We start from the raw sequence: 16,049 nt of genomic DNA on the forward strand, positions 1-16,049 counted from the left end.
CGCCAGAGAAGAATATTTGACGAAGCGCCGTAGGCGAATGCGCTTCCGTATTAGCCGGGGAGGGGTGACAAATCAAAGCCGTGTAGGGTGTGAAGAGTCTGGATAAAACCAAACGGAGCCTTCATGTGATGGGGAAGAAGACGAGCAAGAATGAGGGGGGGGGGGCAGTAAAGAAGGGGAAGTCATACAATGGCGGAGCAAACACTTCCATAATTCTTTACACGCTTCATTCTGCATGACATGTATGATAGCAAGAGAATGTCATACCTTGCTGCGAAAACACATACTTGTGGGCATTTTTCTCCTCCTTGGTGAAAGACTTGTGCACCTTATCAAAAAACATGAGGTCGTGTAACATCAGGTACTGCTCGGGAACAATCGGTTGGCGGAAAGGAATCATGAACCTGCAAAAATAACATCAGTCCAAATATGTCTTCACAAGAACTTAACCGTGGAAGGTGACTGCCTTTCGATAATGAAATGACGATAATACTTGACTCGCCCCTGTTATACGCAGTTGTCAGTATAACGTTTAATTGCAACTCTTTGAAGTTTTGTGTATTTAATTACTATGAATTATTTCCAGCCAATAAAAACGGGTAACGAAATTTTTCTTCGCCCTTCAAGCCACATACCGGGTGTTGATTTTTAAGTTTTACGGAATTTTTAGAACTCGCTTGTGGCAGGTAGCATAATTCTTATCATGGAACTGGTTTATTCGATGAGGCGGACATTGGAAGCACACGAAATTGAAACACAGATTAAACTAATAAACATAAATTCACTAATAACTACTTAGTTAATTACTTCACGACACATATTTCAATTTAAGAATTGTAGCCGGTGAGCTTGCCAGGCGTATCCACCTGGAATGAATTTCTAGAATGGCACCAGTTTGGAGATATGCGCCATCAAACTCGCGTAAAAATGCATATTGTGCCACGTTTGTACCTAAATGCTGTGTTCTACATTGAAGCACAAAAGTAACGAGAACGCCCATGTATTTCGTCCCACACTTAGAGAAATTATATGTTAAGCAGCCCCCCCCCCTCCTCTACTGAAGGGAGACTTTAAGCCCTGGCTGCCACATATGGTGGGAGTGCCCCGCCGGCTCCATCTAGGGAAACACATTATTATCAAACTATATATATATATATATATATATATGTTTACCATACTGGAGCTGAAAAAGTCAACTTTAAGCAGTGTAATGAAGACAACTTTCTCAAGAATTAAACACATTTTCTTGGGTGTTCGGAAATTAAATATATTATTCCGAGTATCTTGAACATTTACATAACCTGCGGATCTAATGAAGCACATAGGAAAATGTGGTACTTCAGAAATGTTTTTTTTTCAGAAGTAACACAGGACGTAAAGAGTTAAAGATATGTAAACTCTAAGCAAATAAGTATAGCTGCCACAAAGAACATTAGTTGCCTTGCGTCAATGACAAATTCAGGCAGTACAACAGTATATTTTATGCTTTCATGCCTGCTTGCCTACAAACGTTGACAAAATGCATGCGTCTTTGGTGTAACACTGGACTCATTATACACAACTAAACGAATGAAAATTAAATAGTAACCTAAAGAAACCAAGGTGAGCCTTCACTAATTAACGACCAGGTAGCTTAACGCTTAGGTATCTCGTGAAACAATACGCTGTGCGAAGAATCTTAGTCAAACAAGGTTGGTGACCGACATGTGCAATGCCTCGGAGAAAGGCGTGCAGCAGTACATGGGAAATGCATGCAGAGTTGTGCGCGTCGTTTGGAAGGTCTGTCTGCGGCGGCTGCTGTGAATCGGGCCCACGCGTCGCCCACGCGCTGCCTCGCGATCTCCAGATTAGCAAGGCAGTCGCGCCACACTTCACTCCGTTTTCAACGTGCCGCACGAGACAGATTGTCCGCTCCGAGCCCGTAAAAATTTTCTCCGGCAGGGCACACGCGCTCTTATCCCACCTATTGTCTGCTCCCTCCCCCTTCCCCTTACTAAGGCGGATGAAGTTGTGCTTAGGAGGCATTGGGACGGGGTGGCCCTCACACCGGCTGTGATCTCAAGGTGGAACTGGTCGCATTTACTACAGGGTGCTACGTGTCTATACTGCTCCGTCCCTGTGATGGAAGATGCATACCACCTAATATGGACATGTACTGGTTTACAATCGGAACGCTCGCATCTTCTACTGCAAGCCGCTACAGTGTGACAACCAGCTATGATACATGATACGCGGGATACACGATAACAGATTGTACAAAACACTGCTTCAATTCATACCCAATACAGGCCTCACAGCACACATATAATACACATACACACATCAAGAATTATGCCTTAACGGCATGTCTTAATCGCAATAAAAAATATTACACCAACTTCCCGTAGGAGAACCCTGAGTAGTATGCGAAGCAGCCATGGGGTCGACTCAAGGTAGTTTTATCAGCTGTATAAACCTGGACATGCAGCAGCACCTGCAACGCGCAGAACTGTTTTCGACGCCGTCGGCGTTTTTCCCGCGTTCGCACCGAACGCGCGCGGCGTTGGTGACTGTTGCCGGTGCCTCTGGGGCGCCTACCGTGGCGCCTCTAACCTAAGTCGCTCCGCATTATCGCGCGCGGAGCCGCAGGTGTTGCCATTGGTTGCGCAATCCGGAGAAGAGAGGAGCATCGGAGAGGAGGGGGAGAAGGATGCGCATGAATGCCGCAAGGAGAGGAGATGAGACAAGGAGAGGAGGGGGAGGAGGACGCGCATGCGCAGTAGGGGTGAGGACGCACGGCGGATGGATGGAGCGAGGGAGAGAGGGAGTGACCTAGCCCCGAGCATAAGATGCTTCACATCTAAAAAAAAATTGTCCGCTCGCATGGAGCCGAAGAAGCAGTTACACTCAACGTGAAAGCTATGGAAGTGCGGAGCAGACGGGCGTGTTGGAAGTGATTTTAACAAATTTCTGTTAATTAATGCGAATTATTCATGAGTATCTCTGTATTTTCTATTATTCTGAATCTAGTTAGTTTATTTTATTCAATTTCGTGCTGTTATGGGCATGTTTTGGCTCTGTTTTGCGCTTGGGTTTTCCGAGCGTGACGACATAACACATTAGACGCCAATAGCCCAGGTTCCTAAAGTGCTCCGTACTTCAAACAGTTGAGTTATAGCATTTCCTCGCTGGGATATTTGTATCTTTGTTGAATGCATCCCCAGATATGTGGTGTCACGAAGCCCACGAGACGCCACGTGGCAAACATGATCGTTTGCTTGGCGCTGCGTAATTGAATGGGCATTCGAAATAAAAAAAATATCTACTTTCCTGGAAAACATGGATATCACATAGGATTTGATTCACATGAAAAAATGACGCATTTCGGAACACCTCCTGCAAATCTCAGCTGTATGTTAATGAAATTTTATATAGGGTCCTGGGAAGCTTCATTGTTTCAATGGGTCAAACCATCACTTTACAAACTGCTTAGGGGCCTAAAGTTTCATTGCCATATAGCTTAAAATGCCGAATATGCTCCCGAGTGTGTTGTGATTAAATATATAAAATCCCGATCGATTATCTCGTTTACTGTATGGCGTCGATTTTTCAGTTCCGCTGTCCATTCAGTTACACATTGCGGAACGGACCACCATCAAGACAGGGCGCCAGGTGTGTTGCTGCCGAATGTCCCACATTGCTGGCCATTCACTGCACTATCAGATTCGTCTCACTGATTTACCAGCTACCATACTTATTTCTTCTCATTGAAGTTTACCCACTTGTACTAATGATCAGTAACACATATTCAGTAACATTAAGCGATATCAGTAACTTTCAGTGATATGGATGCTCTATTTGAGTGAATACTCGTGCTTGCCTTGTAGCCATAGATATTTCTAAAGCTCACATTTGCGTAGACGCGTTTAGACTAGCAGAGCTCAAACTAAGCTGAAACTTGTTACAAAACGCAATTTCTAGTTTGACGCACTCCAGCGTCTAGGCTCGCCACATGCTGGTGTGAACGACATCGTGCCTCCTCGTAGGTCGCGGACATTCAGGAAGGAAGTGTCCCGACTCCTATTGTAGTTTTTTAGTGATGCAGACTTAGACAATGATTTGTACTAATTGGCAGGTTCATTTCAGGGCTTTTGTGGGGGGTTGGACGGCCCGATGAGGCATTGTTCGTGGCATGGATTACTGGCTGTGGGCTTGTGTCCTGTTCCGTTTCGCTGCGTGCGTAATCTTGTCCACCCGTCTCGTGCTGCACTTCGGAACGGTAACGAACTTTTTTGAAAAGAGGCGCTTGGGCGGAGAAATTGCCGTCCCGCATTGCAAGGCTAGATCCACCTAGAACATCCTCCACCTGCTCCTATAGTCTTGTGTGAAATAAAAAAAATCCACGTAGATATGCTGTCGCCGATAAATACCTTGACTAATGAAACATGGTACGTGTTTCACAAATTCGAAATAGTCCTTAGCCTACCAACAGCTGTTTCAAGTAATTATAGATTATTCCAGTTATTCCAGGTGCACACCTTCAATTCGAAACCATCCGAATCAGAATGATAAAGTGTCTTCTGCAGTAAATAGGAAATCATGAATTACACAGTAGATAGAAGAGTTCCGCAATATACAAATTGATGATTGATCGTGTTTTCATGTTTTGAGCAGTTCGCACAAACGAAACTTGTTCTTACCAGGACTTCCTCATCTGACTGAGGCTTCGGAACAACTGCTTCGAGAAAGCCAAGGGATGCATGCCGTTGATGATTACCATTTTGTCGATCATCTTTTCGTACACCGTTGCGAAGCAAAAGGCGATCATGCCTCCCCAGTCGTGTCCCACAAGGACAACTCTTCTCTTGTGACCAGGGTCTACAACACAAACACAAAGAAAAACAATCTTTTATAAGTACAGATTGTAAGTAACATCGCTAAGTCAGCTTCGCTGGAAACGTTATTTGCACCATAAACAATCTATGATGCCTAGCCAGCTTGCCATTTATGCATTTGATATCGAATAACGAACTCTGCTGTCAATTTCGTAAAAGCCATTAAACGTGTTGCGGCAGTGTGTAGGCTGTAAAATTTAGTACTGTCATATGTAAAATTAGGAGCAACTGAATGTCCCACTTTCGCAGTCCACAGTAAATGCCTGCCAATACCTGCGCGAAGCACTTCTAGTGCCATGCGCCCGCTTGCATAACCTACCAAATCCGCTCATATACATTTATGAACTTTTGCTTACCAGGCTTCATTGACCTTGTCACGCCTTCGCCGACCCACTTACTAGTAACCTCTGTCTTTTGAACACGCCTATAGAGGACATCCCTAGATATACCAATTTAACTTCCTCGTGCGGGTGGCTGTTTAGTGTCTTCGATTCTATATCATATCTTTGTGAATAAATCTCAGTAATGTCTTCGAGATTAGCAACGTAGGTTAACATGGATTTTTCGACAGTGTTCCGGCTTCTGCCGCTTCCATGTATTGTGTCCATGTGGTCTGAAAGCGCATCACAATGCAGGGTATTTTCACACTACTGCACGATGCAGGCAATCTCGACGTTCAACTATAGGCCCCTTCCGGGGCACATCATACAACACCGGTGCTGTCAAAGCCAGACTTCACCGGCTCACGCGCAGTGTCCTTGGTTGTGAAAATACCACCGCCGTCGGTTTTTGGCGTGGTGCAGCCGTGCAGTGCTTAGTGCGGGTGCATGACACGTGGACGCGGGTATTTTCCCCTTGTCTGCCAGATTATGACAGGAGTGTGTGCCGGAGATCATCAATGTGTGATAAACTGTGCTATACAGTACGCCTGCTTTTAATACGATTAGCATTCTTTAGGAGCTTCACTCACTTTTGGATATGTTTGTTCGTGTCTGAACTTTTTCGTACGAAATTGGGCCACAGGGAATGTGTGACTGGGTAGGCGCCAAAGGATATGTGTCCGAATATACAATACAACCTGGGGACGGACACCTTGTGCCAATGCTTATGTGCAAGTGGGCATCTGCCAATGACTACGTGCAAGAACAGACAACCTGGGTCACGGTAAATGTGCAGCTGAGGGTATGCCACTGGGTATGTGCCCAAATAGATAACCTGGGCCATTGGTTATGTGCAACATAATGTGTGACTCTAGGTATGTGAACATTCTTGGCCAGTGATCAAGAATCTGTGTGTGCTGTTGGGCAGGTGCCCGGATAGACAAGCAAGCCAAGAGTTATCGAAAGCAACTGAGCATGGAGAAATAAGTGAAGGGAACTGAATGGTACCAAGGAATTCAGTGAGAGAGGAGCGTTGATGTACATAGAAGTGAAGATATCGGTAACAAAATAATAAAGAAGTCGGCTGCAAAGTAATGAAGAATTTGGCCACACGGTGTGTTACGACTTTCCTTCAATGCTAATCCTAGTATTGTCGGCGTTAATCCAGGGCCAGGCGCAATACTCAGGCGTCGACAGAACGCCAGTGCCCCCAATACGACCCTTACTTCAAACAAATTTCAAACCTTCTATTTTGTAACGTGAAATTCACGAGGTGCCGGTAGGCAGTGAAGGCTTGTATCGCAGCGCCATCTGCGCTTTGAGCTGAACCAGCTGACCGCTAAAAATGTATTTGAAAAGCGTAGTCTATTGAATGTTTCAAGACATTAGATTTAAACTGTAAAGCAGATAGGTACTTCTTAAATAAATAAGACCAGCGGTACATTGCGCGTAGTCATCTTGAGTTATTCACCCTGCTTTTTTAAGTGCAATTACTTTGGTTTTTGTTTAAGTTTAGGTATGCAAACTTTTAAATATTCATTATATGGTATGAGACATATTTAAAAAGTTGTAGGGTGCACTAGGAAACGCCGAATTAAGTTGTTTCCGTTACGTTCTTTAATGTAGTTCTTTTTCCCGAAGTCCGAAGAAAGCCTGTGAAGGATGAAAATCCGAATCTCCACGACTTTCTCAACATGGTTATCAAAAGTATAGCCAGCTGAAAGACAACGCTGTCACGAGCATCTGAGTGAACTATTATTAGATTAGTGATCTGATAGGTTGCACTTAACAGCTAGGCTGCTAGGTGCACAGCTTTGATCTAACGAATGACCGCTGATCGCAACTGTCCCTCCTTACATGCAGAATTTTACATCCATATTAATTTTCATTCGTATTCAGTTTTTGAAAATCTCAATCCCATGTTGAAATCGTTTTTTAGTAAGCTCTAAACCGGCATATACATTCGCTGAAATTCGCTGTCGACGTCTTGCATAGTGCTCATACAAACAAGCATAAAGCTGCTACTTACTTATTTTATCGAGTAGTTCTTTTACATCCTCAATGAGGTTGACCATAAGGTATTGCGCGCTGTCCATCGGCCGTGTAGTGTTGCCGTAGCCACGTAGATCTGGCGCCACAACGCTGTGAATAAAGTGTGGGAACAAGTAGGGAGGGAGAACACTTACTGCCTCTTTTCCTAGTGTCTGCTGGGAACAGTTGTGCTTGTAAATCTAATCTTACAGTTAAATGAGCACTGCTTCGCTTGTAGACGCTGATGCCAGATGCATCCTTTCTTGTATGTATAACCGAGTAAAATGTCGCAGTATCACCCAAAAGGTGAAAAACTAGTTTCTATAGCAAGTTATTACACAGCTTTGCGCAGTAAGGTTGGCAGTTTTATCAGCTGTGAAACTGCTGTAACCATTCGGTTACTAACTAAATAACAAGCACGATGTCACTAGCGCAGAGGCAAATATGAACGCATCTCACTCGATTACCGCGGACACACACGCTGTCAGAACGCTGGCGCGATGAAGAGCGGCAGCAGCGGCGAGGGAATTCCCATTCGTGCAGTCTCTCGCTTAAGCGCCAACTAGGCGCACGAGAACACAGCGTACACCAATCCATCAGCTACCTAGGCTCGGTATAGCCTTCGAACCCACCGTGGATTACCTCCAACAAAGGAAGCGCACGGCCGCGATCAGCCGCGCCATGCGGAGCCACGGCCGGAGTATACATGCGGATACTGGCACTGCCCGGCCCCTCTCTCACCTCCCTTCCCCACTCCTAGCGCGTGCTACCTTACTTAGTTGGTTAGTTTAATTAGGAGCGACCCCACTCCTATTGGGCGCGAAACGTCGGCATTCACCCTCCCCGCCTACCTGCCTTGCGCATGCGAGAGGACACCGCCGCACCAAGCCATCATCTTTCAAGGCTCCACATTGCATGTTTTCCCTGGCACCTACAGCAAACGGCGTGCGGCAGCGATGTGATCGTACTTGGACTTTATGCGGAACCTGACGGCGACGCCGACAGTGGCAATTCACCTGGAGTGTCCGAATAATTGTGGCAATAAAAAGTTGGCTTTTGTCTACCTTATACTGAACTATATGTATGCGCCCATCAGCTAGAGTAACGAAAAGGCACGCTGTGCTCAGGCGAACGTTCGCGCTTGTTAAGGTATGGTGTTTGTCCTACAATAATACTCTACTATATGCGCTCTACTATATGCCCGCACTGGCGAGTTCCAGCTTGTCTGTACACGTTTCAAGCTTTACAGAATACCAGGTTTCCGCAGACGTGCACAGTGGCCATTGAGGAAGACAAGAAAGTAGTGCGAGCGCAAATTAGGCACACTGCCACCGCAAGCCAGCTCTCCTCGAAGCCATCGACTTCGCACTTTATATCTTAAGAAAGTCGGCCTAACACGTTACTACCATGCACTGTAGGAGTCAATGGTTTGCAAAACATTTTACAGGTACCTGGCTATCTAGCATTGTTTGGACTTCCGCAGAGTGATACTAGGTGGACCAAAGTTCTTGTAAATTGCAGTTGTGTGTGTGGTTCGTGAGCGTACTTGTCTGTGACGAAAGAAGCATGACGACGACCACGTTGATCACGATAGCATGACGGCAACAGCACGATTTCTACGCCGGCCACTCAACGCGAGTTTATAAGACAATTGTTGCTTTCTACATAGTTCTGCGTGAGCGTGAAGAAGGAAAGCTCAGAGTGTGGCGTCATCAGCGACTACGTCTTATGCAACCGGCTATGCGATGTGGCGTATGTAAAACGACGATTATTTCGGTACTGTGGCTAATAAATTTTAAGCGCTGATTAACTTGGGCGATTCATGAAGTCAGGTTGGACGTCTCACTTTCTAGATAGCGTGCTACGATAAAAGTACTGATCAATGCGGGCTGGTCCCGGAGATAGTACAGTTGGAAAACGATGCTTCTGAACCCTCACAAGGAAAGCAGACGAGGAAGTGTTTCGAAGAGCCGACTGGCTTTGGAACGAGAGAAGTTTCCGGGCAATACGTGCGATCGTGTAATAATCAACAGAGAAAGAAGAAATCGTGGTATAATGGTTAGTGCACTTGGCTGCTGCCGGCAACTGCGTATATCACTGCAGCCAGACATAGGCAGTTTTCTTTGACTGAAGACAAGAAAAGTCTCGCACTAGCAAAATCAACAGACTTTATACATCTAAATTATTCTTGGAATCGACAGTGGTGTCCCAACCGGCAATTCGAAGTAACATTTACAAGACTGCGTTGCCGTATTCCACAACTAAATTTTTACTTGCACAGATGTGGTCTGGCGGCATCACCATTATGCTACCTCTGCAATGAATCAGAATCTATCGATCACTTTTCATTATCCTGTCGGCGGTTTTCTAATCATCGACAACGATGTTTAGAAATCCCACTTCGTAATCTAGGACTGCCGTTAAGCAGTTCAGTTTTACTCTCACTTGGAGCCACGGTGTTAGGATATGGCCACGGGAATGTTTGCCGAGCCATTTATAACTTTTTATGTGACAGAAAAAGATTGCCTTATTAATATTTTCCCATTGTTACCTGATTACTTTATTTATCCTTCAATAAATTATAGCTTTAGCAAATTCAAAAAGTGAAGTCATAAAACCAGAATTATATTCTTATTATTATTATTCAATATCTACATACTTCCTTTGCTGTATTTAATTTATTATTAAATTCATATTACTATTCCTATTCAGGCAAGGCTGACTAACTTAGTATAGACTACTTAATTCTTTTATTATTGCTTTAATTCTCATTTTCAATTAGTCAATTATTTTTATTCTTACAGTTATGTATTTATAAATTAATTTATTTCAAATTTCCATCATAATACCACCCGGTTCGTGGCCTATCCCCCTCAGTGGGTTATGCCAAGTCTTGAGGCATCATCATCATCATCATGTTGTGCTCAACAAGGTTATATTCTACCGTCGGTCACAGATTAATTTGTTTTTTTAGTAAATTGAGGTGAGACAGGAACCTACCTAGCTGCCTATACCTACCTACTTGCCTACTTGCTGCGCAGTGCCAAGGATGACGCAAAGGATACTTTCACAAGTAAAGGCTGCATTTTAGTCATTAAGCCGCTGCCAGCACTTCGCGAGATCAGCTCAGTCGAATATTTTTGGTTGGTACCATTGTAGCCCTGTGTCCTCAACGCGATTATACTGCGCACCACTACGTAGCGCTACTCACGTGCTACTCACGTTCACTTATATGATAACCCAGTATTCTACAAAGGGCAGGGGGGGGGGGGCGGTTATTCTGTAAGAGTCCACTTAGTGGACTGTCCATTTCGGCTCTTTCTGATTGGCTGCAGCTGCACGACTGAGAAGGAGACTGGCTATGGGCACCTTTCTCCTCCTCAGTCGTTCTGCTGCAGCCAATCAGCAGCGGCCGAAATGGACAGTCCACTAGGTGGACTCTTACAAAATGCCCCCCCCCCCTCCCCATACAATTGCGGACAACCGAAAACTTCGTACTAATATACAGAAGCAGCTATGCCGTAGCATATTATACAGGCCCATCTGCCAAACTGCGTAAGCAAAGCTTCCCACACCTCTCATTTCCCTAGAAAACACGGTCGCGTTCTCGTTAGTATCAATTTTAAAGCTGAAGGCTGCGGCAACTCATGTCATGTGTATGTATTTATATTTGTGTGAATGATTCAATAAACCCTTGAGTTGCGAGTCAGCGCTGGTGGTGTGCCTCTTGCTCTATCCATCCGGTTTTTGTGCGCGCTGTTTTAATTCAAGTTGAAGCCTTCCTTACCAGCTCGCCCAAGTCGCAGTTTTAAAGCTGAGACACGCGTTTTGAAAGCTTAGACGGCGTAGGGAACTGAGCGTGATAGGAATGATATGACCGTGCAGCCTACATGTTGTCGCAATTATTACAATTCTAGCGCGACATCCACCATCTTGGTTTGGTGAAATAAAGTTTGTGTACAACGCGCACTTGCAGGTTTGACATACCGTAGATGACATTGTCTCTAACACAAACTTCACAGCGCTGTCGAGCTCTGACGGGGTGCCTTCCTCTTCCAGGAGCTAACTGCAGACGCGAGCTTCCAGAGGACCAGTGGGACGCCTCAGTAATAAATGCACTAAAGACAAAACAAAAAAAAAACGCGCGCACATGCTGGCAAATTAGCAGCGATGATTGACAGGCGTGCGGGAAGTGGGAGGGCGAGCACGTATAGAGGATAGATAAGCCCGCGGCGATTAACCATTGGCGGCACGATAGCTTCATTTGCGTTACACTGTGCGCTCTAATCTTTGAATGTCACTGAATTGTAGATAAATATAGCTTATCACTGTAACAAGTGAGCTAGCACTTTGCACACAGCAACAGCTGCTAATATTCTCCGGGAGAAATGTAATATCTCACCATGGTCATCACCTTGCCACTGGCGTACATACCAGAAATCTTCTCCGAGGACTGGTATCTGCCTGTTCCAGATGTACCAAAAATCGAGAAATCCGTGTAAGAGAACCAGAACAGTACGGTTCTCACTAGCTTCGTCATGACAGCCTTTCGTTACGTAATGCATGGTAATATTCTGCAAGAAAAGCACTCAGTGAACACTGTAACCACAACAAATGACGCTGCAAACCTAATTTGCGACTGATCCTCCGGAAGTATTTGTACAAAAAGCTGTGCAATTAGGGCATCAAGTTATACTGGGTCCTTAAAAACTACCGATGACCTGGTACATTAGCAATACTTGTGCACTCATTTATTCCAAGAACAATTCAGGAGTCAGACATTGTTTTATATTGACGAAATAATTTCGCAAAGTCGAGAAAGTCGAGAAAAGGATAACCTCTCAGGAAAGGGGGTGGGGGAGAGTTATGTGGGCTTCCACTCAACCCCCCCACCCACGCTTCACTGGATACGCCAGTGCTATCAGATGAACAGACGCACGCCTATTACAAATATACGCCTGTGAAGACAAAATGTGGCAGCCATTCAAAGTGTAGTCTTCGGTGGCTGGTTAATGGTGCTCAAAGCTGTTTCACAATGTGAAAAACAAGATAAAATGCGCAGGACACACGCTTCTATGCCTCGTCTGCAGTGGGTGCACTTTCAGTCTTTGGGTCCAAACGCTCAAACATATAAAGTTACTCATGCATATGTCTCGTAAAACCAAGCCATGTACGAAATTATATGAACAGCGGTTTTGAAGGATTACGCTGTAAATTTACAAATTAAAACATCCAGTACTCTCCGCCTGTAAAAAGTCATCTTAAAATCACCAAACCCTCAGTAAACGTAAGTTACCGGTAAATATTTCGAAATGATTTTCTCCCACTGTATCGGCGCCAGTGCAGTATCAAATGAGTGGAAGATAAGCTGTTCGAAAGTTGCTACTGAACTTATGCATGAAATTATTGCCGAATTTCATTTATGCGTATCGTCTGTAAACGTCTCGAGCATAGGTCGCATCTCCTATAAAAACAATCTTTTTAGGTTTCTGACACCGCATCCTCGTGCCTTTGTGTGCATTGAGCCTTAATATAACTATTGGCTTAGAGTCACTGTCATGAAATTACCATTGAACATTGGTTAACTGTGGTATGATCCCAAAATCAACTATCTATGCCTGTTAGAAAAGCTCTACTGCAACATTTTGTAGTTCCGCAGAACGCATCTTCAGCTACGCAATCCAACTTCAAGCCTTCTGTTGATGATACGCTCAGTCTGGAGTCTTTGATGTTCAGGAAAACATGCAATAAATAATTTTTTGCACATACATCTATGCTAATGGGATAAATTATTCGACTGCGCACTAACAGAACGTAACTTTCAGAAGTTTTGACAGATACTAACAAAAGATTTTAGCCGTGCTGTATAGCGTGTATTATCAACATTTGCTGTTTCAAATTAGGTCCACACTTAGAGTAGGCAGTGGCAACTGTTTTACAGAGCGGCGAGATACGCATATAGAGGCGGATTTACATACCGTGAGATTTGCGTATTCGTGTCGTCCGAAGGAATCGCTGTAGAATTCGCCCGGCACTGTTCGATTGTGAGGTTTCAGAACGTTTTCTCCGTACAGGGCGATCTGAACTTTGACATAGGCCTGCATCCATACCCACATGCTTGTACCGATAGCCACAAATAGTAGCTTGCCGATAATTGGATTTACCATCCTGGTGAACATTCGTCGACGTTTCCGTAGGGTAATCCTGTTAAAAAAAGTAAACGTCATGGTCGTTTTCTCTATACACTACCAACCGCAACGACGAAAAGGGCAGGGCGTCAGGGAATAAAAAAAACTATCGAAGAGGGAGGCAATAAAATTGCGTTCTTGGGTTTTACGTGCCAAGTCATGAAATTATTATGGGGCTTGTTGAAGGGGGGGGGGGGCTCCGGATTAATTTTGACCACGTCAGGTTCTTTAACGGGCACCTAAAGCTATGTACACTAGGGTGGCAGCCTGCCCAAGAATACGTGGTAGAGAAAGGTACAGATAATTAGCAGGCAGACAGAGAGGTACAACGTTACAATATTTACACAAGTTTACAATCTAGTCACTCACAAAAATCCATAGATGTGCTCTGTAATCACTGTTGTTCGATTGTGCGATGCTAAGCACCAAAAACGAATTCTTCTGATTATAATGGTCAAAACAACGTAAAGAATTATAGAGATGAGCATTTTTTATTCTCCCGTAAAGACAAGAAGGCAGAAAATTCGCGCGTATAGTACACGCCCATCACAATGTCCACAATTTGGACTAACGTTGATGCGACCGACGCGGTCGACGGAGCGCCTGGTGAAGGCGACGGCAAGGATTATCTAGTGCAGTGTAGCTGTTTACTGAAGATGGATGCTGGAGAGGCGCACGAAAGCACTTTTGTGCTTAAATGTATAAAACGACGTTTTGTGAAGAAAGTAACTGGAAAGTCAATGCATTTCTCCGCAAAGTTCGCGAATTACTATTTCGAAAGGGGTATCATCCTGAGAATTCGTTCGAAGAGGATGCGCTTTGCCAACTGCATGGCTAGAGTTTGTAAATTGGAATATGTGTCATAAGGTAATTAGTTAACAACTTAATAATTTTAACACGAAAGTGTTTTATGCCGGGGTCCACCAAGACTTCACTGACGTATTTCCGTCACGGAAATACGTCATAGAACATAATACAAAGAAAGAAACCAGAAGAAAAAGTTCCACAAACATGCAAAATTTGGAAATCGAACCCACGACCTCTCGGTCCGCGACGATAGATCGCCGAGCGTTTAACCCATTGCGCCACAAACGCATTTGCAGAGAGCTACACAGACGCGCCTTATATATCTAACACTCCTCCGTGTACCCGCGCTCTTGCTCGGGGCGGTGCCGCCGCCTACGAGCAGAAAAGAGAAGTACTGCATTATGACACTAACGCGCACCGACAGTGAACGCTTCGGTGGTCTCAGCACTATAGTGCCTAGAATATACTTACTAGTGTGCCGACCGCGGGCTTTCCGGTGGCACGGAGAATGATGCCTTCCGCTGGCGGCCACCAGACGGCGATAGCCATACGGACCGTGCTATGCCGAGCGGCGTCTCTAGCCAACGCGCGCGTGTGCGACAGACGCCAATGGGCTGTCCCAGCCCGTTTCGCTCTGCGCAACGTTGGTTGAGGTGCAAAGTGTAATCGAAAGAATATGATTTCGTTGCACTTACAAACGATCGTACGCACAGTTATCATTATAACGCTACACGATACCGGGTGTTTCTACGAAAAATACCAATAAATAAATACGTGGTTTCCGAAGAAGTGTAACTTTTTTCCACAGTAAACTATTATATGCGAGACATGTCCACAAATGCTAAATTCACACCAAGCTGTATCTAATTACCATAAATTAAATTAATTACCATAAATGACGGTAATTAAACAGGGCACATTTTCATGGGCGAAACACCGTCGACTAATTTTGAACGAGCGCTCAATGTAGCAATTATTAAAGTGTTTCTCACAAGCGAAAGCTGCCAGAGTTACCCTTCGATCTGCCCTCTTATATTCTTCTCCCACTCGGCAAAACGTTCTGGCCAGTCAGCAGGCGCGCTGAATAATGAGACTTGCTCGTTATTTGAGAGGTATCCAGTTGTACAATATGGGACAAAACAGGTGCTGTCTTTACGCCTCGTTTTCTGCGACGACATCTCGGTTCCGTCCATGAACAGACACAAGTGCGAACCACTCGCACAGAAAAGAAACCCAGCAATGACATGCGGAGGCACGACATGCTACTTGCTCGAAAGCTACAACGCGCCGCAACCAACCCAGAGTAATCTAGTAACGGTGGCCGCAACCACGGAGCAAGAAACCTTCCTCCGTGGCCGCAACTGACTGCGCTTACGAACGCGCATCCGAAGTGCATCCGAAGCGCAAGCGACGCGTGATGCGCCGCTCGGTTAGCACGGTCCCAAACAATGTCGCCGTCTGGTGGCCTCCGGCGGAAGGCATCACCGGCGGTGCCAGCGTCTCCCATTCGAAACGCCCGGCGGTCGGCACACTAGTAAGTATATTCTAGGCACTATATCAGCACTACGACGCCTCGATGCCAGCATTCGAAGGGACGCTGGCATCAAGAAGCACTACCAACGCCACCTAGGTGGCGTTCACCGTACTCAGCACAGCGGAGCGTGGCCTCCGCAATTAGCTCTGAAAATGTTTCTGAAGTTGATCGCGGAGGCTGCAATTACGACGCGCTGTACGCGCTGATTTGACTCGGTGACGATTCAGTTACGTGC

At 45.1% G+C, this 16,049-nt stretch overlaps 1 protein-coding gene across 1 annotated transcript in view; it reads right to left on the reverse strand.

Moving 5' to 3' along the window:
* Nucleotides 1–211: 211 nt before the first annotated feature.
* Nucleotides 212–16,049, reverse strand: part of LOC119458375 (epoxide hydrolase 4) — a 31,440-nt gene continuing 15,602 nt past the window's right edge. Inside the window, exons 3-7 of the mRNA XM_037720205.2 lie at nucleotides 13,264–13,489; nucleotides 11,720–11,859; nucleotides 7,284–7,396; nucleotides 4,680–4,857; nucleotides 212–404 (exon numbers count right to left, since the gene is read on the reverse strand). Coding sequence (XP_037576133.1) covers nucleotides 227–404; nucleotides 4,680–4,857; nucleotides 7,284–7,396; nucleotides 11,720–11,859; nucleotides 13,264–13,489 — 835 coding nt within the window. The 3' untranslated portion in view covers nucleotides 212–226. The remainder of the gene's footprint in view (nucleotides 405–4,679; nucleotides 4,858–7,283; nucleotides 7,397–11,719; nucleotides 11,860–13,263; nucleotides 13,490–16,049) is intronic.

Source organism: Dermacentor silvarum, chromosome 7, assembly GCF_013339745.2.
Source record: "Dermacentor silvarum isolate Dsil-2018 chromosome 7, BIME_Dsil_1.4, whole genome shotgun sequence".
Lineage (NCBI taxonomy): Eukaryota > Metazoa > Arthropoda > Arachnida > Ixodida > Ixodidae > Dermacentor > Dermacentor silvarum.